The sequence below is a fragment of the Pristis pectinata genome, chromosome 12, assembly GCF_009764475.1.
Source record: "Pristis pectinata isolate sPriPec2 chromosome 12, sPriPec2.1.pri, whole genome shotgun sequence".
Taxonomy (NCBI): Eukaryota; Metazoa; Chordata; class Chondrichthyes; order Rhinopristiformes; family Pristidae; genus Pristis; species Pristis pectinata.
In genome coordinates, this window is record NC_067416.1 from 28,288,889 (window position 1) to 28,315,634 (window position 26,746).

The 26,746-nt window shown below is 39.2% G+C and overlaps 1 protein-coding gene across 1 annotated transcript in view; it reads right to left on the reverse strand.

The window, feature by feature from the left end:
* LOC127576921 (cilia- and flagella-associated protein 46) overlaps nucleotides 1-26,746 on the reverse strand; it is a 172,335-nt gene that overhangs the window by 59,248 nt on the left and 86,341 nt on the right. The window contains exons 29-34 of the mRNA XM_052027745.1: nucleotides 26,561-26,720; nucleotides 23,066-23,301; nucleotides 13,876-13,989; nucleotides 11,443-11,607; nucleotides 7,222-7,370; nucleotides 6,680-6,778 (exon numbers count right to left, since the gene is read on the reverse strand). Coding sequence (XP_051883705.1) covers nucleotides 6,680-6,778; nucleotides 7,222-7,370; nucleotides 11,443-11,607; nucleotides 13,876-13,989; nucleotides 23,066-23,301; nucleotides 26,561-26,720 — 923 coding nt within the window. The remainder of the gene's footprint in view (nucleotides 1-6,679; nucleotides 6,779-7,221; nucleotides 7,371-11,442; nucleotides 11,608-13,875; nucleotides 13,990-23,065; nucleotides 23,302-26,560; nucleotides 26,721-26,746) is intronic.

Genomic DNA, 26,746 nt, shown 5'->3' on the forward strand with positions numbered 1-26,746 from the left:
CCACAGTCCCCTTGGCAAGAGTATGTGCATGTTTAAAATGAATAATGCCTTGATTGTGTTTCTTTACTTTGAATTAATCACTTATTAATTCATGAATATCACCCCTCTGTCAACCTGATCTAATGTTAATTGATGCTAGAATTCTGGCTCTTAAAAAAGGTTTTGGTCAATATTTTCCACAACCACAGAATTCATTTTGGAGCTATGTTAGCTGCAGTGGATTTTTATGTCTGCAGGGAAGGACGATGAGCTTAATATTCCAGTGGATGAGGTCGAGACCAGAAGGGAGCAATTCCCAATGAATCCTAGACTTGGTCCCAGTGGGGGGAAAAACATGTCACCAGTCATCTGATCAAGGTCAGTGCTGTAAAATTCATTTACCATCTGACTACCAGGACCGTAATAACCACACACTCACCACTATGGAAATACACACACCTGAGACTACACTAGCTTGCATGCACCCACACATGTGTGCACACACACATATAGTGCTCTTTATCCATGGCAGACATCTCTTATGCCACATCCATACACACACAAACTCCATGCCAGCCATCTCTTGAAAATGCATTTAGAGTAATTAGTTGAAATACTTTTTGCAGGATGTGGTGTCAATGAACAGTCACTGGGTTCAACAAACAGAAAAAGGAAGGGCCCTTTTGGACCCATTATCTGAATTAGATAAAGAAATGGGTATAGCCAATCATTAACTCTGGCACCATTAAATCAGTAATCCATGGAGGGTCAAAATTCATTGTGGGTGATGGTATGCATTTAGCTAATCTTCTCTTTCAGCTCCCTCCTCCCCTTGTTCCAATCCATTTTCTGTCTTTGTCCATTAGCATGACTAGTAAACACAACTCTTTTGCACATATCTTCTCAACTTTTACATAATTCATTGCAGAATTGCTTGTAGGTCTCCCCCTCCCCCTACTTCATTAAGCAGACAGGCTCTGGTGCTGAACAGGAGGAGGCCGCCACACCTTTGCAACCAACATCTCCATGCACCAGCTCATATCTTAGCATCCTAGATAAGAGATTGTGAGCGATAAGGTTTAGATTTCATACAGTAAGACTCAGTCAACGACCATCCAAACTCTGATGACATCACCTTACTGTCCACTCCATTGCAGGACTTAACATTGAGCCCAACAACCATGCAATGACTCAGTGAGGAAAAGGTTTGGGTATACTTTGCATTCAGCCCTCAGCTTTATTGCAGGAATGACTGCATATGAACAGTGACCTCATTTGTATGAATGAGGTAACTGACTCTGTGGAGCAAGTTAAATGCACATTAATGATATTTTTCTTTATTTTAATATTTGCGAGCTTGAAAGTGCTTTTAATTAAATGCATTTATTAATGAATTTCTATAATATATTTGCACATTTTAATTATTTGGATCTATTTTTATGCCTTAGACTATCAGGCTGTCAGGGTATTCCAAGGACAAGGCCTCAGGATACGCTGTTTGAGGCTAACTCACCACTAGGAGCCCACACCACCTCACCAGATGCCTATTGGGTGTGGGAGGTCTGTTTGGCCCTCCATAATCCAGGATTGGTGTAGGCAGGCAACAATCATGGCAGCTAGTCTGGGCAGCAATACTGGTCCACGACAATCTCGCCCATTAAATCAGAATAATTGCTGGGATCATGACCCACAAATTTTCATATCCAGACAGATATGTAGTTCCAGTTTGTAAATATTGATGCAGGGCAATTTCAGTTCAAAAGTAGAAAATAATAAATTCTGAACATATAGACAGAACAATATATATTGTATACATACCTCCATTAACAGATTTCACAAGATAACAAACAGAATTATGGAATTCATTCTCCAAAGCACCAAGAAAATAGTTCAGAATATCCATTAATAGAAACAAAGAATGTAACCAATTTAGTCGCTAAATCAGAGTTTCTATTTTATCCCATACTTGGCATAATCATCTTCATTATTATAAACCAGAAATCCTCTGAATCACTGTCAATTCTACTGGAAATCAATGGTATTGGTTTAGGTTTGTTATTAGGTTTATATTAGGTTTATTCCCTGATTAAAGAATATGGCATATCTTCATCATTTGTGATACGAGGAAGGTAATAAAATAAAATTTATAGCATCAAGTGCAAAGAACACAAAAATATAAGAAACCAGTTGGCCATGTGGATCCCTGGTTTGCTATACCATTGAATAAGAACATGGCTAATATAAGCTTGGTCGCAGCTGCTCTGATCTGCCTATTCTTTGTTATCTTTGACTCCCTATAGATCAAAAAATCTACTTATGTGGGCCTTCAATATATCCATTGATTCAAATTCCACTGCTCTGTAGGGCAGAGAATTCCAAAGATTCATAATGCTCTGTAAGAGGAAGTTCTTCTTAATCTTTATCTTAAATGGGTGATACCATTGTTCTGAAACTTTGCCCCCTAGTTCTAGATTCCCCCACAAAGGAAAACAAGCTCTGAGCATTTACCTTGTCAAGCACACTTATGCAATCTTCAGTAAGATCACCTCTCATTCTTTGAAACTCCAATGACATAGATTCAACTGGTGCCATTTTTCTCTCTAAAATAATCTCTTCATCCTAGGAATCATGCCAGTGAATTTTCTCTGAAATGCCTTTCATGGAGGTATAGCCCTCCTTGAATATGAACAAAAGTGTATGCAGTACTCAATGTGTGGTGTTACCAATGCTGTGTATAGCTGTAGTAAAACTTCATACTTTTTGCAATAAAGGGTAGTGTTGCACTTGCCTTCCTAAGTAGTTGCTTTCCTGTGTGCTAACTTTTGGTGGTTCATATTCAAGGACATCCATTCACTATTTGACAGTCTCTCACCACTTAAACGGATCCCTGTGAATCAGCATAAATGACCTATTTTTCCTGATTCTAAGTTTTCTCTTAGATAGTCCATCTTCTAGCCATGCTGCTAAATTATCCCCACAACTGAGAGTTCTTGTGCAGGAATCCTTTATGTAGTACCTTATCAAATGACTCTTAGAAATCCAAACACACTACATCTACTGGCTTTATTTTATTCATCCTGCCCATTACATGCTCAAAGAACCCTGTAGCAGCCAGATTGATGGCAAGTATCCAATCAGGCTTTGGGAGGATACTCTGCTGGCTAGGAAGACATGTTGAGAACCACAGAACAAAGACACACAGTGATGGAAAGTCATGTATTGACACTTGGTCAATCTCAAATGGGAACACAGCGAAGGCAGCTTTGTAGCCCTATGAACTATCCCATTGTAAATATTCCACTGTGAGATATCCAGAAGACAGAACAAGCAAATGGTGATGTTTCTGGAAACTGACATCTTGTGGGAAGGTACTAATGGATAAGATTACAAAAAGCACAAACAAACATTCTGATAATTAAGGAACCAAATGGTTGAAGTAATTGTAGGATGGCACCAGCAGGAATTTGAAGTTAAAGAAATACATACTCATATGGATAAGGATTGGAAATAGTGCTTTGTAAGTGGCAGTAAAGAACTAGGAAGGTTTGCAAATAAAAAGGTGCCTTGTGAGATGATCAGCAGCAGTAACTCTGGGAAACAACCTGAAAAAGAACACTCAGAGGAGAACTCACCAAGATCAAACCTTGGCCAGATTCATCAAAAGTGGATGATATCTGAATACAAGTATTGGGTTTTGGAAGTTCTGAAAGTGTAGGGCAAGCATGGTAGTGCAGCGGTTAACGTAACGCTATTACAGCGCAAGAGACTCGGGTTCAATTCCGCCCGCTGTCTGTAAGGAGTTTGTATGTTCTACCCATGATTGCGTGGGTTTCCTCCAGGTGCTCCGGTTTCCTCCCACATTCCAAAGACGTACAGGTTAGGAAGTTGTGGGCATGCTATGTTGGCACCAGAAGCGTGGCAACAATTGTGGGCTGCCCCCCAGAACACTCTATGCAAAAGATGCATTTCGCCGTGTGTTTCGATGTACATGTGACTAATAAAGAAATCTTATCTTATTTTATCTTAAACTAAAGAGTTGTGTCACTAAAAGAATTGTAAGACTAAAGAGTTAATGAACCTTGTTTGAAACTACGTAGTGAACCTTTGAGTTGTTTGAACTAATTGCAATTAATAAAGTATCGCTGTTAGGCAAATTCATTGTCTGGTATGTTTTATCGTGTGCTGAATTTAATGGGCAACAAATCCAAGAAATTTGTCAAGCAAAATCATCCTTTCATAAAACTAACTTGACTCTGCTTCATTATATTTCAAACACCTGCTACTACTTCCTGAGTAATGGGTTCCAGCATTTTCCTCATGACAGATGTCAGGCTTACTGCTCTATGGCTTTCTACTTTCTATGCGTTAGAGTTGCCGTTTTCCATGCCACTGGAATCTTTCCAGAATTTAAGGAATTATAAAAGGCTGTAACCAATGCACTCATTATCTTTGCAGACACTTCCAGGATATTTGTTAATCTTTAGTTCGAAGGATTGTTTAAGTTCCTTGCTCCCTATTAACCCCACATTTTCTTTTATTAGAATGTTTTTCATGTCTTCTTCCGTGAAAAACTGATGTAAAAAATTTCTTTAAAGTCTCTGACATTTCCTTATTCCCCATTATTAATTCTCCAGTTTTATTCTATAAGGGTCCAATGTTTCAGTTTGCTACATTTTTCCTTTTGATATACTTGACAGAAGTACTTACTGTTTATTTGCATATTTCTTGCCAGCTTACTCTCATAATCCATTTTCACTCTTTTATTTGTCTCCTCACTGCACCATCATAATTATATATTCTGCATTAATACAATTGTGTAATGATAAAATGTAAAATGTCAAAATAGATACCATTGGATTTACCTTTGCATTTACTGAATGTCAAGACTAAATGTAGTAATAATCATTGCCTTTCTTTTCAAATTATCTGTAAATTCAGAGTTTCTGGAGGATGTTTATAAAATCATAGAATCAAAGAATTGCTACTTCACATGATGTGGTCATTTGCCCCATCAATTCCATGTCACCTATGTGTACAGCAATCTAGGCAGTCCCATTCCCTGCTCTTTTGCAGTAGCCTTGTAAATTATTTTCTCCAATCGCTCATCAGATTCCCTTTTGAAAGTCCTGATTGATACTGTTTCCACCACTCTTATAGAAAGCAAGTACCAGATCAACGCTATTCTCTATGTAAAAGAGACTTTTCTCATACCCTCCCTATATTTTTTGCCCATCACCCTGAATCTCTCTCTCTCCTCTGGTCATTGAATCATGCACTTAAAGAGTATAGCATCTCCCTGTTTACACCGATATAGATCTGTCATATTCTTACATATCTTGTTCAAATCTTATCTCATCCTGTATTCCAAGAACAACCCCAATTGCTCCAATTTAAGCTTGCAAATGAAATCCCTCATCCCATGAACCATTCTAATAAATCTCTTAGATCAAAGCATCTGTCCTAAAATGCTGTGACCAAAGTTGACGCAATATTCCAGCTGTGATCAATGTTTTATAGAAGTTCAATATTAACTCCCATCTTTTTAGTCTGCTCCTCTATTTATGAAGCACAGGATACTAAATACCTTACTAACTGCTCTCCCAGCTTGTCCTACCCCATTCAAAACTTTATGCTCACATAAAGTACACCCAGATCCCTCTATTCTTAGATAACTTCTAGAAATGTGCCATTTCTCCTATATTGTCTCTCCTTATTTTTTTCTGCCAAGCTGTATTACTTCATAGTGCTCTAAAGGGGCTTGCACAATTTGACATTCACAAAGAAGCCTGTGACTGATTTGTGTTATGCGTTACAAAGTAACCTAGCACCAAATTCATTCTTTGGCCACTACAGTACAAGATCAAAACATACTTTAACTCAATACTTCCAGCCACTGATGACCTCACCCATATCAGCTAATCTTCGGTACAGTCAGATGCCTTGTTTATTTGGTGAAATATCTATAAAGAAGCACCTGATGCCAAAGATCTCAGTTTTAATAAATGGTAAGATTTTGGAAGACCCCCTTTTTTCTCCCTCCTCCCCTCCCCCTTTGTCTTCCCTCATTCCTGTGGCCCCCCTCCTGCCTTCTCTTCCCCCTTCCCCTGCCCTGATGACCTGCCCATCTATTCCCACCTCCTTCCCTTTATTCCATGGTCCACTGCCCTCTTCTACTAGATTCCTTCTTCTTCAGCCCTTTGCCTCTTCTACCTATCACCTCTCAGCTTCATACATCTTCCCCCTCCCCCACCCACCAACCTTCCCCTTCTCACCTGGACTCATCTATCCCCTGAACTCACCCGTCACCTGCCTGTGTGTGCTCCTCCCCCTCCCCCGACCTTCTTATTTTGGCTTCTGCCCTCTTCTTTTTCCAGTCCTGATGAAGGGTCTCAACCCAAAACATTGACTGTTTATTTCAGATGCTGCCTGACCTGCTGAGTTCCTCCAACACTTTTTGTGTATTGCGAGATTTATTCCTTTTATATATCCATTCCACCTAGATCAAATTATGTCAATAACTTCAATTGGTCAGTAAATGAGATCCTTTATCAAATGAAGATTGGATATGTTTTACCAATCATGAAGGATACAATTATGTAATTTCCATCTATGTACCACATGCATTCACATTTTGAAAAAGTTTATTTCTTTATGTAAACACAAACTAGAGTGTATTGAGTAATATTAAAAAATAATATACTTAGCCCGCTCTGTATCATAGATGAATACTGATCCTGGTATACTTTCATGGTACTGAGCAGCCTGGGTCAAATTCAGCTTTAAACATATCTGGGCAATCCTGTAGAAAACAAATGCATGATTGGTAATTTAGGCTAAAACTCACAATGAAAAAACGTGCAGAAGTTTTACAAATTGAATAGAATGAGGCATTCAAGGGCTTTAAACAATAGAAATTTAAATTTAAGGTACAGTGAGATTGAGAACCAACAGAGATCAGTAAAGAGGGAAATGATAGACAAGTATGTACTGGTGAGCTATAAAATATGGGAAGCAATGTTGGACTGGGTAAAATGTACACACTAGAGAACACGAGAGCAGTCACATCTGTAGATTATGGTATCATGGATGAGGGGAGCAAGCTGTGGCAATGTCTTTTGATTGATCCTACCATTTCAAGTGAATTAGGCAATCTGGTTTCATCAAAAACAGTAAGAATCTTTATCAAGAGATAACATAGCATTGATTACTAAGACAATGCTTAGAAGATAAATAAAACATCACCTGAGATGGTATAAGTCGGAGAGACTCCTGTTATCCAGTACTTCACTGGCTATTAATTCTTCAAGCTGAAGAATGGGCAGTGTCAGGTGTGTATACGATAAGCTTTGCAACTCTTTCACTAGTAAATCCATGTAGAATAAAGTGTAGGTCTTTCAAAATGAAAAATAAATCGGTTAGTATTGTGGAAACTATATTATTAAATTTAAGTACAATAAACATTGCTGTTGGGTTTTTTCCCATTCAACAATTCAGCACTGGACACTAACACTTGCTGCACTGGATTGTGAGATTTACCTAGACCTGACAATCGTTGCTCTAATTAAAGATGTTCTCAAGCAGCATTTTGAAGTTTTTTTTGTCTTATGGAAATCTAAGCTCATTTTTTGTTTATATCAAATGTAAACAGCAATCAGGTTTCAGGGAGCAAACAGGAAGGTCATATCTGTGTAATGAAATATAAAATCTGAAATAATGACAGTGTGTGTAGATTAAAATAATGATTCAGAAATTCAGCCAGATTTCTATTAAAATATTATGGCATGTATAAATAATTACATTGCTTTTTGATGTATAAAACAATAATATAAAGTAGAAAATGCTATGAATATGATATTTGAGTTAAATATTTTTAGACATGGGACAAGCTTAACATTTACTAGTAATTGGCCTGAGTGTTACTTCTAGTGACAATTAGAAGAGCTGGTTTTCACCTCAAATAATGTGTATACATCGCGATGGAAGCAGTATCATTGAAACTTACTTCTGCTATTTGGTTGTGCAGCTCTCAGGAAGAATTGCTGACCCTTAAAGGCAACATCATTAAATGTGTGCCAACGCAGGGAAATACTAATATTGATTGAAACTGGAAGGGCTCAATCAATTTCACAAATGTTAAGATAAAAACACTACTCTGTGATCTAATCTCTGTGTGGTAGTCTACACAGGGAGTAGAAATTAAGTCTGGGGATACATCTTCATTTTATTTTCTCTATTTACCTGCTCAGAGAGGCTCTGTTTGCTGTCAAGATCCATATTGTTAAAAAGATGACATTAAAATAATCCAGCTGTTTAACTATTTTTGTCAGTACTTGCACATTTCTCTCTTTCTGCCCTCATCTCATAGGAAGTAGAAATTATATCTATCTCACAGGTTAAAACTATCCACAACATGTCAACAGTAAGCTGGTAGGCTCACTTTGAAAGGTCAAACTGCAAATGTTTAACAGAAGGAAATGTCACACTGGTGCAACAAGATGGTTTGATTTTAAGATTTGATCTGATAGAGAAAACCTTTTATCTTACTCTGCCATACCCAAATGAAAATACTTAATGCTAACTTGCTATATACAAGACATACTCTTGATTAAAATGAAGCATTTAGGACAGGAGAGCAGACATGTATAAATAACTCTATACAGAAAATTGTAAGTTTGTAGAAGGAGGGATTATGTCAAAATTCCAGAACAACTTACGTAAGTAGTTGAAGTGAATGGGGATAAATAGCATTCTTTTCTCTTTTCTGTGGTCTCTTGGAATGAAGAACAAAGTACTTCCATTCCATTTCTGTGGGCTGAAAGCTGGCTTATATGACAGAGCTTGGAATAGATTGTCTACTTCGGGAGTCAGGTGCGGGGCACATGAACAACCTGGCCTGTCCAATACAGCCAGCTGAGTGTAATCAGGTTGTCAATGCTGAGGATGTTGGCCTATGAGAAAACACTGATACCACTTCTCTCAATCTTCCAATGAATTTGGAGGATTTTGTGGAGATAGAGTTGGTGGTGCTTTTCCAGTGCTTTGAGGTGTCTGCAGTGGGTAATCGAGTCTCAAAAACATTTGGAGAGTAGGGCTCACTGCTGCCCAGTCAGCCTTGAGCTTCATGCCAGATCTGACGTATTGACCATCTAAAACTCTTTTCTTCAATTGACCAAAGGGTGTGGTGGCACATTAAAGGCTCTGGTGATTTCATCACTGATAGCTGCCTTCTTTAAGAGGTAGCTCCTGACTGGTCATATTTACCAGGATCTTGCCATGAACCATGCCTTGTGGTGTGGTGTGGTGTGGTGTAGTGTGGCACGTTGGAAGAGGACCATTGTCTTGTGGATCTTGGAGAGTAAATCCATCCTCTCATATGCTTCAGTTGAATGGGTCAATCATGACTTGGAGCTCAGCCACCAAGCATGTACAAGCATAAGCATCATTTACATACTGCAACTCAACTACTGAGATTTGAGTGAGTTCTGGAGTGAAAACAACAGAGACTAAACAATTCCCCATTAGTTCTTAAGATTAGTTCCAGCTTGATGCCATCCCACTGCAACCCACATGGGCTAGCCTTGTTACATCTTCTGACCGGGATGGAGTTGAAATAACAGCTTGTATGATCAACTGTTTGTGTATGTGCAGGTGTCTGTAACTGTTATCAAGAAAGAGCAGTTATAATGTTGGCCTTGAGCTCAACCTGACATACTGTATCTATAAGACCACAATTTTCTTCTGGAACCGCTCCATGCTTTGGGAGTTCTTACACCTAATCAGTACTATCTCAGCCATCTCCTACCATGCTTCTTTAATGGCAACCCTCATGGATCTACACTATGACAATCACTGCCTCCTCCCCTGTCAGCCTACCACCAATGCACAGGATATTCCACCTTGCCTCTATCCTCTTAACCTCAACATCACATTGCATGAATCATGGAACAATCTCTCGCTGTTCTTGCTTTGTGCTGGACATTGTGTTTGGCTGTCGTGGGATGTTTGCCTCTAAGGGCATATGCTGTACACAAGTGCAGAAGGACTAAACGTTGGCACCTATGTTCAATTGAGTGTGGTTCCAATTGGAAACTGTCATATCTCATTTTACTGAATGTTTCTGGGTGTAAACTTCTCTAGTGCTATTTCAAACATCTTTAAGGCCAAGCTCATGATTTTACTGAAGAAAATGCAAAAATGATGCTGAGCATCAAGAAAGTACGATTACATTATTTTAAAATTCATTGATTGAAAAGAGTCTACAAATGAGGGTCAACCTCAGGGCCATTGTGTTTCTTAATATGTTAATTGATCTCTAATAGTACTGTGAACAGTTGCATGAATAAAAGAATAAATTAGTTAATTACATTGACACAAAACTTTTCTTTCTCTGACACTACATAATTGTTATTAGATATTTCAAATTATAGCAAACAATGCAAACTACATTAATTAGAAGAGCAGATTTTCTTCACTGTGGTGGCACAGTGATGCAGCCTGTAGAGCTGTTGCCTCACACCTCCAGCAACTCAGGTTCAATCCTGACCTCTGGTGCTGTCTGTGTGGAGTTTGCACATTCTCCCTGTGACCACCTGGCTTTCCTCAGGATGCTCTGGTTTCCTCTCACATCCCAGAGGCGTGAAACTTGGTAGATTAATTGGCTACTTTAAGTTGCCCCTAATGTGTAGGTGAGTGGTAGAATCTGGGGAGATGGGAGTAAGGCAAGGATAAAATAAGATCAGTGTAGGATTAGTGTAATTGAGTGCTTAATGGCTGTTGCAGACTCAGTGGAGCTAAGGGCCTGTTTCCATGCTGCATATCTCTCTAACTAAGACTCGGTGATTTGAAAATAATTAATTGCCTGGGGACTATATAGAGGAAAAATGGACAGACTGAACTACAAGTGTGTAGTTCTCCCAACTATGCCCATCATCAAAGCAATTCTTTATACCAAGCATTTTAAATCTGGCCTATTGACGTCAAAGAAGAACATTGAGTCACTTGATTTCATCATTTGGAAAATAAATTGGTAGCAGATAAACATTACATTATTTAATGCAGTATTGCATACAGCTATCAAATTAAAAATTTAATGAAGCCACAGGCACCAATGAATTTATAAATTAAGAAAGCAATGTGCAGATCAGTGTCATTGATAAATGAATGAAGCAGTGGTCAACAGTGAATTAATGCTCTTGCTATCCTTTCGATCACTCCTTATTGCCTCTGTGTCTGTTGATTAACTTTTTCCATTACTACCAGCAATTTACTTTGTCAAGTACTGTGAATATTTTCTGACAGTAAAAGCAAGTGAAAAAAAATCCAAAGCATTCTTTTGGCTGAAATAAAGATCCTATTAACTTGCCAAAACATTTAGCAGTAGAGATTGGAAAATTCCGATTCTTGTATTTAGCATAACGAATCACTGAATTGTTGTGATCTTTGTGAAATGTTTCTTATACTTACAGGTTTCAAGATATTTTTCCTGTTGATCAGGGAACTACTTGAGCCTCTCTTGAAGGCTTGTCGAACTTCATTGGGACATATATAAAGCGCCCATTCCTCTGGATTAGCTGGTACAGATTCAGGTGGTAGATTTGATTTAAATTTCTCTCGACCATCAGATGCTGACTATTAGAAAAGAAATGTACTCCAGAAATCAAAACAGCTGAAACGATAATGCACATGAAGGGCCTTCAACCTGTAACATTAGCTCGATTTCTCTTCTCACTAATGTGGTCTGACCTGCTGAGTATTTCCAGCATTTTCTGTTTTCAATGTAGTTACATTGTTGTTCTTGCATTAATGCAGTTGAATCTTATTTAATAAATCTATTATTAAACCCAGGATATAATTCTGTCAGCATGTCAGTACAGTTGAATCTTGAGAATTACCAAGACTAGCTACTTCCATCTTCATATGTTACCACCCTTCTCTGCAGCTATCTGCTGTTAAAACCTCTATCCAAATTTAATTACTTTGAAGTTCTCCTGGTCAGTTTCCCAACTTCCATTCACCATAAACCTGCTCATTCATGTCCAAATTCTGACTCACATTTAGTGCCACTTATCCATCATCCTTGTCAAGCATTACTTTAAAATTCTAACCCTTGTGTTCAAGTTCCTTCATAATCATGCATTATATGGTCAGCAAGCTCCTACAGAGCCACAGTTGTCAAAAACACAACCTCCTGTCTTGCTTTTTATGATTCACTGATTTTGTACAATCTTTTCTTGAAGCCACACTCTCAGAATCAGAGAGAAGCTGTGGACTTCCATCTCTAAACTATCTCTACATGTCTACCTCGTTCACCTCCTTTAAGTTGCTCTTTAAATGCCCTGACCCAGACTTTACTAAGAAATTACAGCAGTTATGTGTGGAACTACTAGCGTTTCTCCGCATGTCAGGAAAGCCATTTCTCCCAATCAAACTTGCACAAATTTTCCAAGAGATCCTCACCCTTATTATTCCAACTACATTGGACTCCTCATGAAAACAATGGCAGAATGACAACTTCCTAATCTGCCTGCTGGCCCTGTGCCAGCATAGGCTTGGTACAGGTTCAGCAATACCATTCATTTTTATTGACAGGAGTGGCTTTGAGAGACAGATGCAAAGTTCAGATAAAGTACAGTTTTTTAATGAATTTCCAGTGCTCTGAAGTGTTTCTTTTTTAATAATTTGTAAGAGCTTTTTAAATGTTTAATAACATGATGAATTTTAATAGATTTTGAATGTTAGCATTCACTCTCTTTTTCCATTTTGCTGCCATTAAGACTGGGTAGTTGGCTTTGCAACCTGTGTAAACATTTCAATGGGTGTGACTTTCCAGTGATGACTTCACCAATCAGATTAAAGTTGGCTTTGTGGAGCATTAAAACTGGGAGGCTTGCTATTCACAGGAAATTCCAGAACAATATCTTTGGTAAAATGTTTTCTATTGTGGTACCATAAGGCATCTCAGGACCACTTAACACGTCGATAGTGCTGAACAAATGCGAGTTGTCATTGAAATAACTAAGTTGTCATAGGACTAACAATTAGCCATTAATTATTGTATAGTGCACTAAATACCATGTGGAATGTCCACTTCAAAAGGCAATGCAACCTAGCCAGTCCAAGTGGTTTTCATGATGCAAATATACAGATTTATCATGATAATTATAATGAAGCAAAAATATGGAGAAAAGATAAAAAGCAATAAAGATAGAACCAGCTGCATCAAAATGTTCTTTTATAGAATTGAAGCTGGTGATTTTTGATTACATATCCATGCCTTTTTTTGTAACTACTATTCGCACCATTAACTTGGAAAGTAATCCAGCACTAAGGTAACAGTAAAACGTATTCAGTCAGTCATTCTGGGAATATATTAATTTGGCACATTGGATTCTTTGTGTCATGTTGCTTTTTCAGACAATCTGTTAACAAATATCAATACTTCTTAGTAGCGAAGTTACTTTCTATAATCCAATGAAACAGGAAGTCAGATATTGATATCGAGAAAAGAATGCCCCTTGGGACTTATTCTGGGGCCATAGAAATGTTTACGTTACTTTGGCCACACCAGAGAAGTCAGTCAGAACCTTCTGTCTTTGGGTATATATGTCCTGGGTTTCTGGGTGTGGAATCACATGTTCTATATTGGGTGCACAAGAGACTGCAGATGCTGTAATCTGGAGCAATAAACAAACTGCTGGAAGAACTCAATGGGTCAGGCAGCATCTGTGGAGGCAAAGGTGCAGTTGGTATTTCGAGTCAAGACCCTGCATCAGGACATCGGTATTTGTGTACTGGGATTCTGGGTGTGGAATACATGAAGCATGAAATCAAACAATCTGTTGCCCATTTTCAAATAAATACAAATTCACACAGTTCTTCAAAATATTTGCACAGTACCTCTTTCTTGCCCTTTGATTTATTTGATTTGGTTTCTGTATCTGCACGAGTGGTCTTTGGAGGAGTAGCAGCAGTTAACTCCCTAATGAGTACCCCTGCAGATGTCAAGGATACCTGAAATTAAAATTTAAGGAAACAAAGAATTTGTTAAAAATGAATAAGTTACAATTGACAGCTTCAAACAGAATCTATTATCAAAAATTAATTTGTAACCTTGCTGATGTATTATTAGTTCTAAACAAAATAGAAAATAGGGTAGGAAAAAGGAATAAATTACAGAACAATTGGGAAGGAAGGAAGGAAATTAAGAAGGAAGGAAACTTAGAGACAAATCAAATCAGTTTGCGCAACATAATTCACATCAGCAGCACTGGAGTAATGACAAAATAATCAAGTTCTAGTACTATTTGCTGAGGGATAGTTACTCTATTGGAAATTGAAGAAATCTCTACTCTTATTCAAAATGTGCCATAGCATCCTTTATCTGAGAAGGCAGAATTTAGAACAGAATATGAAAAAAAGGTAGAAGATGCTCATTGTAAATTGAAAATTTCCCAGTGAAGAAGAACAAAGATAACAGAAAAATTAGTTCAAAATGCCACAGTCCTTGTAGAAAGCTGAAGGATATGTGGAGGTCAGAAGTAAATGGAGAAATGAACATCAGACTAAGATAAAATGAATTTTTGCCCAGGATCCAACAGAGCAGCAGACTAAATATGAATAGCAAGGAGTATACTTGGGTTTTCTTCAACTCAGAACATAACAAGGATAGCTGGCAGAATGAGTGTTGTATGCTTGGGAAACTTAATGTGATTGAATGGCAAAGTTTGATTGAGGCAACAATTGAAGAATTGTTGGAGAACGATTACGGTGGTTCCCCCAAATATCCGAGGAACACCTTGGCTGTTCAAGATAACATTTTTACAACTGATTCATGGTGCTCAAGTGGGCTGCTGAACCGAGGACCGCATCAACTCTCATGCCATATTAAAAGTGAAATGGATAATTGGATCGATGGATACTATAACATACGGTAAGTCTTTCATTAATTAATTGGCAGCAAGGTGGGGGAGTGCAAATGTAATGGCTGAGCCGGTGAAGATTTGAATTTTGGAACGCACTGTAGTAATTAGTTGTGTTTAAGCATCTAAATGTGGTTAATAAAGACATTTTCTTAGTAAAAAAAAATGGTGGGCCGAAGGGCCTGTATTGTGCCGTATTGTTCTATAGAATCATGATCAAGCAGAACAGAATTCTGATGACAGAAGAATGATTTTCTATTAGTACAAATTAAGTCAATGACCAGGCATAACACATGCATTTTCAGTGACAATTCCAAGTAGCCTGATCAATTTGAAATTGTTTGGCCTCATTTTAATATGCATAATTGCCATCTGGCAGTCTGAACAGGCTTCTCAGCAAATAGGGCAAGGTGATTCGTCCAGTGGTTTAGAGCACAAGCAGAAATTTGTAACTAAGAAGTAATAAGTATTCCGAAAAGAGGTGTGGGAGAACATTGTAAGATTTCTCAGGGAACTGAAAGTGTATTGAAACTCTTGCAACTTTATTTAGATAAATTATTGATTCTCTTTTTTTGGAATGACTTTTGGTGGTACCTAATGATCTGGCTGCCAAAGATATAGATAGTTCCACAGGGTGGAGCACATAGTGCTTCAGCACAGGCATCGGAAAGACCAAACTTACACTGGAGTCCTAATTGTACCTTTGTAGCCCCAGTTAAATATGTCAATTTTTTGCTTACCTGTTTTGCATGAGAGCACAATCAGCCTATACTGAGACCACACTGAAAATTACATCAAATCTGCAGGTACACTACCAAACCGTTCATTTAAGTAAAAAAAGTCATTAAATGGAACCATACCTAGGCAATGAAATTTTCCATATGTTCAAAAGAGTACTGTTAAAACACACAACCAAACAGGCCATATCTGATCAGAACTTTGATCAACAAAATACTTTAATTATGAACCAGTTATGGAGCTAAGCACAAGAACACAGGTTCCAGCATCTGTAGTCTCTTGTGTCTCCATGGATCTAAGCAGGGATCTTTAGAGTTATTTTCTTTCCAACAGCCCACTCTGAAATATTCTCTCCCCAGAGCCGGTTGCAGCAGTTAGTCACGTGAAACTATCCTTTAAAGAGTGACGACATTAGAGGAGCAATTATTGCTGAAATCACATGAGTCACGCGTTCCAATATCCACTGAACAACTTGGCTTGAACTTGTGGCTTTAAACTTAGAGATTGGGACAATAATCCACTGACCAGTTGAACAGGAGATTTTAGGAAATTGAAAAGAACACACTGGAAGGATAAGGATAAAGGATGGCAATATTGGAAATAAGAGGTTTTCTGGAGGGGGCTGCCATCCTGGAGCCCATCATTAACAGATTCCAAAAGCAAAGTACAGCAGAGGCTGGAAATCAAAAGTGGAAATACTCAGCAACATCTGCAGAAGAGACAGAATTAATGTTTTTGATCAATGAGCTTTCATCTGAATAGTGTGATGAAAAATTACCAACCTGGAACACGACACACCTTCCACGTTTCTAACAACATAAGAGCATAAGAGACAGGAGCAGAAGTAGGCCGTCCAGGCTCCACCATTCATCAAGACCAATGGCTGATATTCTACCTCTGCACCATTTTCCTCAACCATTCCTTTATCCTTGATTCCCTTAATATCCATAAATCTATGAGCTTTTTTATGAATGAACTCAATGATTAAGCCTCCATAGCCCTCTGGGGAAAGAGAAATTCAAAGCTTTACAACCCTCTGAGTGATGACATATCTCCTCATTTTAGTCCAAAGTAGCTACCCTTTATTTTGAGATTATAACCCCTAGTTTTAGACTCCTCAGTCAGGAAAAATATTGTCCCTGCATCCAACAAGTCCAACATTGTAAAAATATTGTAAATTTCAATGACAGCTCCTCTCATTCTTCCATATTCGAGAGAACGCAGGTCTAAAATACCTCTCCTCATATGGTAAACCCACCATTCCTGGAACCAGTTTGGTGAATCTTCGCTGTATTCCCTCTGGCAAGTGTATCCTTTCTTAGGATGCACACAGTGCTCCAGGTATGGACTCACCAGTAAAACATCATTTCTCCTGTATTAAAATCCTCTTATGATAAAGGATAATATACCACTTGCCTCCCTAATCGCTTGTTTCACCTGCATGTTGGCTTTCAGTGGTTTATGTACAAGTATACTTAGGTCCCTTTGAACATCAATACTAAATCTCTCAGCATTTAAAGAAGTACTCTGTTTTTCTGTTTTGTGAACCAAAGCAAGATGACCTCACATTTTTCCACATTATATTCTACCTGCATAAATGACCGGCAACATTTTTCCGGATCAAGATGGAGTGCAACTTGGAGAGGAACCTGCAATTAGAGGTGCTCTCATGCCATTGTGCCCTTATCCTCCTTGGTGGTGGAGATCTTGGGTTTAGAAGCTGCTGTTGGAGTAGCCTGAGTGAGTAACTGTAGTGCATTTTGTTGAGGATACACACCACAGCTACTGTGTACCAGTGGTGGAGGAATTGAGTGTTTGGGGTATTTGATAGGGCACCAGTCAAGTAGGCTGCTTTGTCCTGGATGGAGCTGAGCCACGTCAGATTTGTTGGAGGTGCTTTTGGCTTGTGCTTTGTAGAAGATAGAAAGGCTGTGAGGTGTCAGGAGGTGATTCAATCACATCAGCATATTCCCAGCCTCTGACTTGCTCTTCAATGTAGCTGGTCCAGTTAAGTTTCTGGTAAATGATGGTCTCCAAGGATATCGATAGTAGGGAACTCAATGATGGTTATGCTATTGAATGTAAAGGGTAGGTGGTAGGGGAGCACAGTGGCACAGCTAGTAGAGCCGCTGCATCACAACACGAGACCCAGGTTCAATCCTGACCTCCGGTGTTGCCTGTGTGAAGTTTGCACATTCTCCATGGGACTGCAGGGATTTCCCCCAGTTTCCTCCCATACCGCATGGTAGCGTAGCAGTTAGTGCGATGCTATTACAGCACCAGTGATCGGGGTTTGATTCCCGTCGCTGTCTGTAAGGAGCTTGTACGTTCTCCCGTGTCTGCGTGGGTTTCCTCCGGGTGCCCCGGTTTCCTCCCACATTCCAAAGACATACAGGTAGGTTAATTTGGGTTTAAAATGGGCGGCGTGGACTCGTTGGGCTGGAAGGGCCTATTAACACGCTGTAAATAAAACTTTAAAAAAAATCCCAAAGACATACGGTCAGTGGGTTAATTTGCCATTGTAAATTGCCCCTCCTGTCCCTAGTGCAGTGGTTTTCAACCTTTTTCATGCTGCGGCCCCCCAGAACATGTCCTTGTTAGATAGCGGACCCCCAAAGCCCACAAAATTAAACAATCGATAATTCATGCATGCAACATTTAAATTACTGCACATAGGCCCTATTGAAATAGTGACTATTTCAATCACCAATAATTACCAGCGGTGTCTTTCAGTGTTCAGTTCAATGTGAAGGTTGTGCCTGTTTTGCACTGCAGAGTTTGTCCAAACGTGGTGATATGTGCGACAAACATACGCGTATGTCATCCTCAGTATTCAGTCTTGATCTGTATTTGGTTTTCATGGCAGTGACTGCAGAAAATGCTATTTCTCACAAGTAAGTGGTTGCAAATGGTAACAGAACATTGACGGCTTTGCCGGACAGCAGTGGATACTCCTGGGAACATGCTATCCAGAACGACAACAGTGACATTCGGTTGAACTGCAAGCACAAAGTCCTGTCAGATGACGGTTTAGCCAATTCTTCTTGTTCACGTCCAGTTAAATCAGTAAGCATGCATTTAAACGGATTTTGAATCCAATCAAACATGCTTGTGTCATCGTCACCGAAATACTCATGGAAATAATGTGACAGCTGTTGAATATGGTTCAAAATGGTGCTCGCAATGGCCTCTGTCTTAGTCTCGTTCACTGTCAGAAAGTCAACCAGCAATGGAAACATATCATAGATGCCTTGCTCGCATCTTCCCTTCCAGATATGGAGTTTTTCTTGGAAGGCATTGATTTTGTCATGCGCTTTCAGAACATTTGAGCCAGGTCCTTGCAATGATAGATTTAAGCCGTTCAAAATATTGAAAATATCTGCAAGATAAGCTAATCAGGCAACCCACGTATCATCTGTTAAGAACTGTGCCGATGATCCGTTATGCTCATTTAGAAAAATGAGCAGTTCATCTCGCAATTCATATACATGCTGCACAACGCGGCCTCGTGACAGCCATCTGACTTCTGTATGTAGCAACAAATGCTTATGATCGGCTTCCATTTCACGGCATATGTTTTCAAACAAACAATGATTGAGCAGCCTGGCTTTTGATAATGTTAACGATTTTAATGTGCATGGAAAACACATCCTCAAGATTTTCATCCATATCCTTTGCAGCCAAAGCCTCACGGTGAATCATGCAGTGGGTTGCTGCTACCTGTGGAGCTACTTCTTTCACTCGTGCGACTAGACCCGACTTCCGTCTCGTCATTGCGGCAGCACCATCTGTGCATACTCCAATACACTGTGTCCACACCAATGCCGATTGTACAAAAAAAGCGTCAAGCACATGGAAAAGTTCTTCACCAGTTGTACGCCCTGGGAGCGCCTTGCAAAACAAAAAGTCTTCCAAAGCCTCTCCTTCCCAGCAATACAGAACATAAACCAACAACTGCGCAGCACTGTTCAATGCCAAGGAATCAGTACTTTCATCGGGCTGAATCGCAAATCTGACTTGCTGAAGACATGCTATCAGCTGGGTCTGTATATCTTCTGCCATATCGCCAATTCTTCTGCTTACTGTGTTATCAGACAGTGGAATGGCTTTCAGTTTTTGACTGGATTCCTTTCCCAGTACAACTTCGCACATATCTACTGTTGCAGGCAGTATAAGCTCTTCTCCAACTGTGTGAGGCATTCTGGAACTTGCTATTCGTAATGCTACCAAATATGATGCGTGAAGAGCCTTCTCATTTACAGTGGTGCAGGCTGTCATTTTGCCTTCCTGCTTGAGGTACAGCTCCTTTTGCAGCTCAAAATATTCCTTCAGCTTACTGGCAATATCTGGATGCACTGTTGTTAAATGGCGCTTCAATTTCTCTGGCTTCATTGCATCGTTGGACAGTGTTTGCAAACACACAACACAGAGAGGTTGGTCCGCATTTGTCCCCACTGCGATGATGCCATATGAAATGTATTCTGGATCATACTTGTGTTGTTTTCTCTTTTGGTCACCCTTATCCCCTTCGTCATCAGAATCTTCCGGTTTCTGGTCAGCTTTTCTCTTCAGAAATTTCTCCATACTCAGCAATACACGCTGGTCAGTTTAATTACTATTACTGATAAACAAAATTATCAAAACTAATCTAAAATTTACACACTTGCACACTTTTTGTTTAACAGTGATGTCACTGTGGCGTAAATGCATGGTAAGTAAGCAATATTATTAGGCACACCAACGGCGTCACTCAGTCTCGCTAACACTACAGTGCACAACAGAATAGTAGTGAGTAGTGAACACTACTGACTACACAAATCAAATATTAAGCGGCAGCTTACCAGAAGGGAACACCGTCTAAGTCTCTAAGATTGTCACCTATAACAGATAGAATAGATATGGCCGATTTTCTGAATAGTGGTAAACTGGAGCAAGCAAGTAAGCTACGCCTTTGTAACAGGTCACTTTTCCATTTTTTTCTTGGCTTGCTCGCGGACCCCCGGCAACCCGCCGCAGACTGCACCACAGGTTGAAAACCTCTGCTTTAGACAGGCAGTTTGCTATTGACATATAAACTATACCACATGGTTAAAATATCCCAGACATCAAGTTTATGTCAATAAATACTTTTCCAATGACCTTGCCAAAGACCTGTTTTGGGTTTGAATCTACCCTCCAGTGTCAATTCCAGATAATGAAAAGAATAGTCCTGAACTGAAGATCTCATACTTCGACCAGTTAGCTTTTCTATCATTACTTGAAAATCAAATAGTCATTCTGTGCCTAGTCAACAGCTAGCTTTCATAGAAATTCTGGATAAATCAGGACACTTATAAATTGATTCACCTTTATTCAGAGACAAATCAACTTTTCTTGTTCACATCCATCCATCCATCCACAGCCAAATTTTTAAACCCATTTTATTTCTTTATAAAGCTGCATAAAAAGCTTACCAATTTATTACATTACATGTGTGACTTATTGGCACGGAAGCCGGCCATTTGGCCCAACACTCACACTATACTTGAGCCTCCTCTTATCTTTCCTTATCAAAATCTTTGATTCCCTTCTCATCATATGCTTGTCCAGCTTCCCTTGAATGTGTCCATACTATTAGTTTCAATCACCCACTATTGAGCAAGTTACAAATTCTCACCACTTTTTAGGTAAAGAAGTTCTTTCTGAATTCCCAATTGGATTACTTAATCACCGACTTTTAATGATGGCCTCTAGTTATACTCTTAACCTTCTCTGCATCCACTCTATCTAAACACTTTGTAACTTTAAAGACCTCTTTTAAGTCACTCCTCAGCTTTCTATTTTTCAAAAGAAGAAAGAACTGGTGTGTTTATCTTACATGGGGCAAAATATTTGCTTATATTACATCAGTGTCCAAGTTGTGTAACCACATTTCCGGTTAAATAACATGTATGCTTCTGCATTTTCTGTGATCTTCAACACTTCAAGAAATTAGATTAAAATTTTAAAAAAGTCTATGACCCCATGCATGTGGACGATCCTTGAAATTTGAGCCATAAAACCATAGTCATGATTCTCTATTCCATACTTCCTAAAAGTGATATCCCTCACTGAAAACATCAGATCATGGAATTACTCATTTTGTTCTTTCACAATTAAACTTTGTCCAATGAAATTAATATCACAAGTCTCCCTTCAAAGTACATTTTCAAGTTCCAAAGTTATCCTCATCATTCTTCTCCAAGCTGACTCAACTACAGCAGTGTCTGTGGACATAAGCTATTAAAACTAGTACTCTTTATTGCCATTAAAGTGCTAATGATGAACGATGCACAGCTAATAACAGAAGCAACTTTCAATAAAATTAATTTGGTATCTGATTGTTGCCAAGAGCTGCAATTATGCCTCACTCATTTTTGAATGTTACAGCTTAATATGTATAAAAACTCCTCAGAAGGGTCTGTTTATATCAAAGTTTTATTGTCTAGAAATTTAATCTTGCTTTTACAGCAATGTGTATTGAAATTCAATAATTTCCAGAGTAAAATGTAATAACAATCATTTTGTGGCTATTTTGCATCACTCTGGAAATTTGACCAAGCACTTACTGGCATGGATTACCCTTACACACTGACACTATCTCCACACCAGAATGATGCAAATCTCATGCAACATTCCTTCTGGAGCACTCTGCAAGAACATTGACTACATTGTCCCAGCATAGTTCTATTCTAGGAGGCCTGCTCGGGAAATCAATAATTTAGGTTCATCCTTGGGCTTCTCACCCCACTTTACACTGATCCTCTCACTGCCCCATAATCTCCAGCCCATCACTCTACAGCATGATCACAGTAATCCGGCCTTGGTCTCAGATCTGATGCATCTGATTCCACACTACATGCCCCAGGCTCCAAATCCTCAATCACCTCTATCACCACTTCTCATCCACCAACCCTCTACCTCATCACCTCCATTGCCAATCTCTTGATACCTGCATTCAAATATTGCTGGTATCTGATCCTCCCTCTCCTCTCCCGTGCTCCCTCACTCTCCATTTTAGTTGGTGCCCCACTGCTAGGCCCATCCAAGGCACTCAATGAAGTGCACTAGAAACTCTAGACATTCTAAGCATAAACCAATGTCTCCCTTATATTCTGTATTTCAACTCTTTGGAGCCATTACATATGTTTTATCAGCTTCAGTTTAAGTTGTAACTCAAGAATTGGACTAATTAGATTTGAATTATTTCCATAGTCTTCAAGTATAATTCTAAATTGATAATCAAAAATGGTTTCAATGTTAACTTATACAAAGATTCCCATAAAACTATTATAAATCACTTTAGTGTATTTAATAGTATAAAACAGTTGCACCATACCATGAATAAACAAAATGTATCAAACTTGTAAAATTCCTATTATACAGAAAAGCAGAATTTATATATCACTTACCTGCCATATACACATAACATAAGCATACGCCATTAAACAGTGCTGCTGGGATGATGCATGGCCTGCAATTGTTGCCATTATAGTGTGTACTATAACCAGTGTTTCCAGTTGTCTCACATCCTGCAGATCTGCTAAGATCAGGTTAGTGTCAATACTTTGTGCTCCAATCAGTAGCTGATGTTTTATTGGAATGAAGTTTTCACTTTTTGGCATATTCTCCTTTCTTAAGTGCTCTTCTGTGTATAACAAATATAACAATTGAAATAAAATATCAAAATCAGCCAAGTTACAAAACTTAAGAACCAAAAAACATTATGGTTTTAATTTGACATATGAGTCATAATATATAAAAACAGAAATAAAGGGGGTGAATTTCCTCAGCTGACTTGAATTGCGAGGTTTTTCTTTTTTAGTGCACTCACTAGATGGCACTATTTTATTCAGCCATACTTTTAAGCATCGAGATGATGATGGATTTGAAAGAAGAGATTTTCAGATGAAGGGGAGTTGTTTACAATATGAATTAGCATAGGGGGTAGAAAGGGAGATTAGGTAGTCAGCAGTTCAGTAGGAATAAGGTTAAGACATAGACATGGGTTTCATGAAAAAGATACAATGTTCCAAACTACCCAATGATGAGAAATTGGAGCTTCGACCAAGAAACTAGACTCCACCGGGTTGTTTATTTGGAGCTGTGGGTACCAACATGTTGCTTGATGGCAGGTGCACATTTTTTGTATAACTTCCGAAGTGTCAGTTGAGGTTATGTGGCCTTGAATTTCTTTGCCTCAGGATCCTTTCAGACTGCAACTGTGGATAATTGTAATGTTTCGTAATTTTCAGTACACTGCTTCACTGATAAATGAGGTTTTCTCCTGCAGTAAGCTCAATTCATATCTTTTTTCCCTTCAAAGGGAGCATGAAGCCATGTGTGTAAAGGGTGTTACCAGGATTACAGACTTCCTGACAGTACAAGGAGCTTCAACAACATCTTTCACCTTGAGGATGCCATAGCAGAATGTATATTAACAAGAAGTCGTCCATTTAATTAGGGTGTGGCTGGTCTGCAACAGCCAGAGAATCATGCTGATAAATTTGAGAGACACAGTCACCATAATGTTATTATTCTACAGAAATCCAATGTAACATTTGCAGATGACACAAAGGTTGGAGGTGTTGTGGATAGTGTAGATGGTTGTCATAGGCTACAACATGATATAGACAGGATGCAGAGTTGCGTGGAGAAATGGCAGATGGAGTCCAATCCAGAAAAGTGTGAAGTGATACACTTTGGAAGATAGAACTTGAAGGCAGAGTACAAGGTTAATGGCAGGATTCTTAGTAGTTTGGAGGAACAGAGGGATCTTGGGGCCCAAGTCCATAGATCCCTCAAAGTTGCTGAGCAAGTTGATAGGGTGGTTAGGAAGGTGTATGGTGTGCTGACCTTCATTAGTCAGGGGATTGAGTTCAAGAGTTGTGAGGTAATGTTGCAGCTCTATAAAACCCTGGTTAGACCACACTTGGAGTACTGTGTTCAGTTCTGGTTGCCTCATTATAGGAAGGAAATGGAATCTTTAGAGAGGGTGCAGAGGATATTTACCAGGATGCTGCCTGGATTACAGAACATGTCTGATGACGAAAGGTTGACCGAGCTCAGGCTTTACTCTTTGGAACAATGGAGGATGAGAGGTGACTTGAAAGAGGTGTATAAGATTATGAGACGCATAGATAGAGTGGACAGCCAGCACCTTTTCCCCAGGGCAGCAATGGCCAATACCAGAGGACATCAGTTTAAGGTCAGAGGAGTAAAGTTTAAGGGAGATGTCAGAGGTAGTTTTTTTTACACAGGGATTGGGGGGTGCCTAGAATGCATTGCCGGGGGTGGTAGTAGAGGCTGATTCAAGAGGAACATTTAAAAGACTCTTAGACAGGCACATGGATGTAAGAAAAATGGAGGGTTATGGGCTGTAGGAGGGAAGGGTTAGATTGATCGTGGAGTAGGTTTATATGGGTTGACACAATATAGTGGGCCGAAGGGCCCATACCGTGCTGTTCTGTTCTATGTAACATCATTTTTTGAATTACCAGTAAACTAGCAGGTGACACTGACCACTCTGTCATGACCTACGTACTGACACCACAAAACTATCCTCAAACCAATGTATAATGAGAAATCATACAACAATGAGAGACATCCTTAACAACAGATTTGGTGATCAGAACCTTTGCAGTCTTGTCAGTAGTGGTCAGTTTGTGGGAAGTACTTCCACCATTTTGAGTCACAACAGGAAGCTTCTGTTTGTTCACTTTAGTGCAGTCCACATGAACATAGTCCCACGGTTTAGTGGCCCAGAGCACAGATGCAGGGGTGCAGAGACAGGTTGATTTGAAGTTACTTCACAGAGTGAATAGTGGCTCACAAAATTCTGCATGCCTTAATCCATTCCTGGTCACCAGAGGAAACCTCAGACTAAAGCCTCCATGCAAGAAATTCCAGGGTAATAATCATCTAAGTTAGAACATAGAACAGTGTAGCACAGGAAAAGGCCCTTTGGCCTACATTAGCTAGTAACTGTTCCGCTGAATTTAGAGATATCATGACTCTGCAGTTCCATGGAATACAGCCTTGATCTGTTGATAGTGAGTCTGTTTTATCAAAGAAAGGACACAGTGTCAGGTCCCTTAGAAAGTTGGGCCATTGGGTTGGGATCAAATCAAGACTTTTGGAAGAACAAGATCCTCTTTCTGTAGCAATATCACTTAATAACATAGATAGGTCTCCAATATACATACTTGAAATACTGCTCCATCATCGTCATGTCCTGTGTTGCATGCAATTGAAACAGCGCTTCAGTATTTGCACATTTGATGGCCTGCATAGATGTCTTCCTGCACCCTCTTGAGCAGAAGATATTACTCTTCCTTTCCATTTTATCTACCGGTGCCTCAAAAGAGCTTCTCCTTGACATGGTCAGCCATCATCGCCATCAATGCTATTCAACTTGTGGAATGACTCCCAACATCATTTGCAGCTAAAACTTTCCTTTAATAAATGCAGGTTCAGGATTACTTATTGCTAGCTAGCTCCAACTGGTGTTAACCACTTCTGAAAGTGAAGTGCATTTTTCAGCACTAAGATTAGCAACAGCACAGTTAGTGCTGGTTAGTAACTCTAGAGGTGAGAACAAGTTCTGAATGCACTCTCATTCAGTCTCCATCTGCTCAAATAAGTCCAAACACACATTGTGAGCCCACACCTCTTTTCAAGAGCTATCTAATTTCTCTTTCCTTGGTCTTCAAATTCTTGGTTGACATCAGGCATTCATATGGTCATGTTGTGTTTAGGTCTCATACTGACTGCCCACAAAGTTGACACTGGATGGCAACTCTGAATATCAGACTGGCATCAAGCATGGATACTTGCGAGCAAGAGCTATAAGTGACTTATCCCCATCATAAAACTGGTAATTTTGTGGAAAAAGAGTTTTAGCTAACCTTCATCCTCCTTGGGTTTTACCCAAAGTCTCATACTCAGGAGTATATCTACTGCCCAGTCCAACTGGCAGAGAGCATCGGTTACAGGAAATCCATTGCAATACAACCATTCACCAAATTCAATCAATTCTTCAATTTTCTGCCAGTTACTTCCTGGCTTCTGAATGAAAAAAAAATCCAATATTA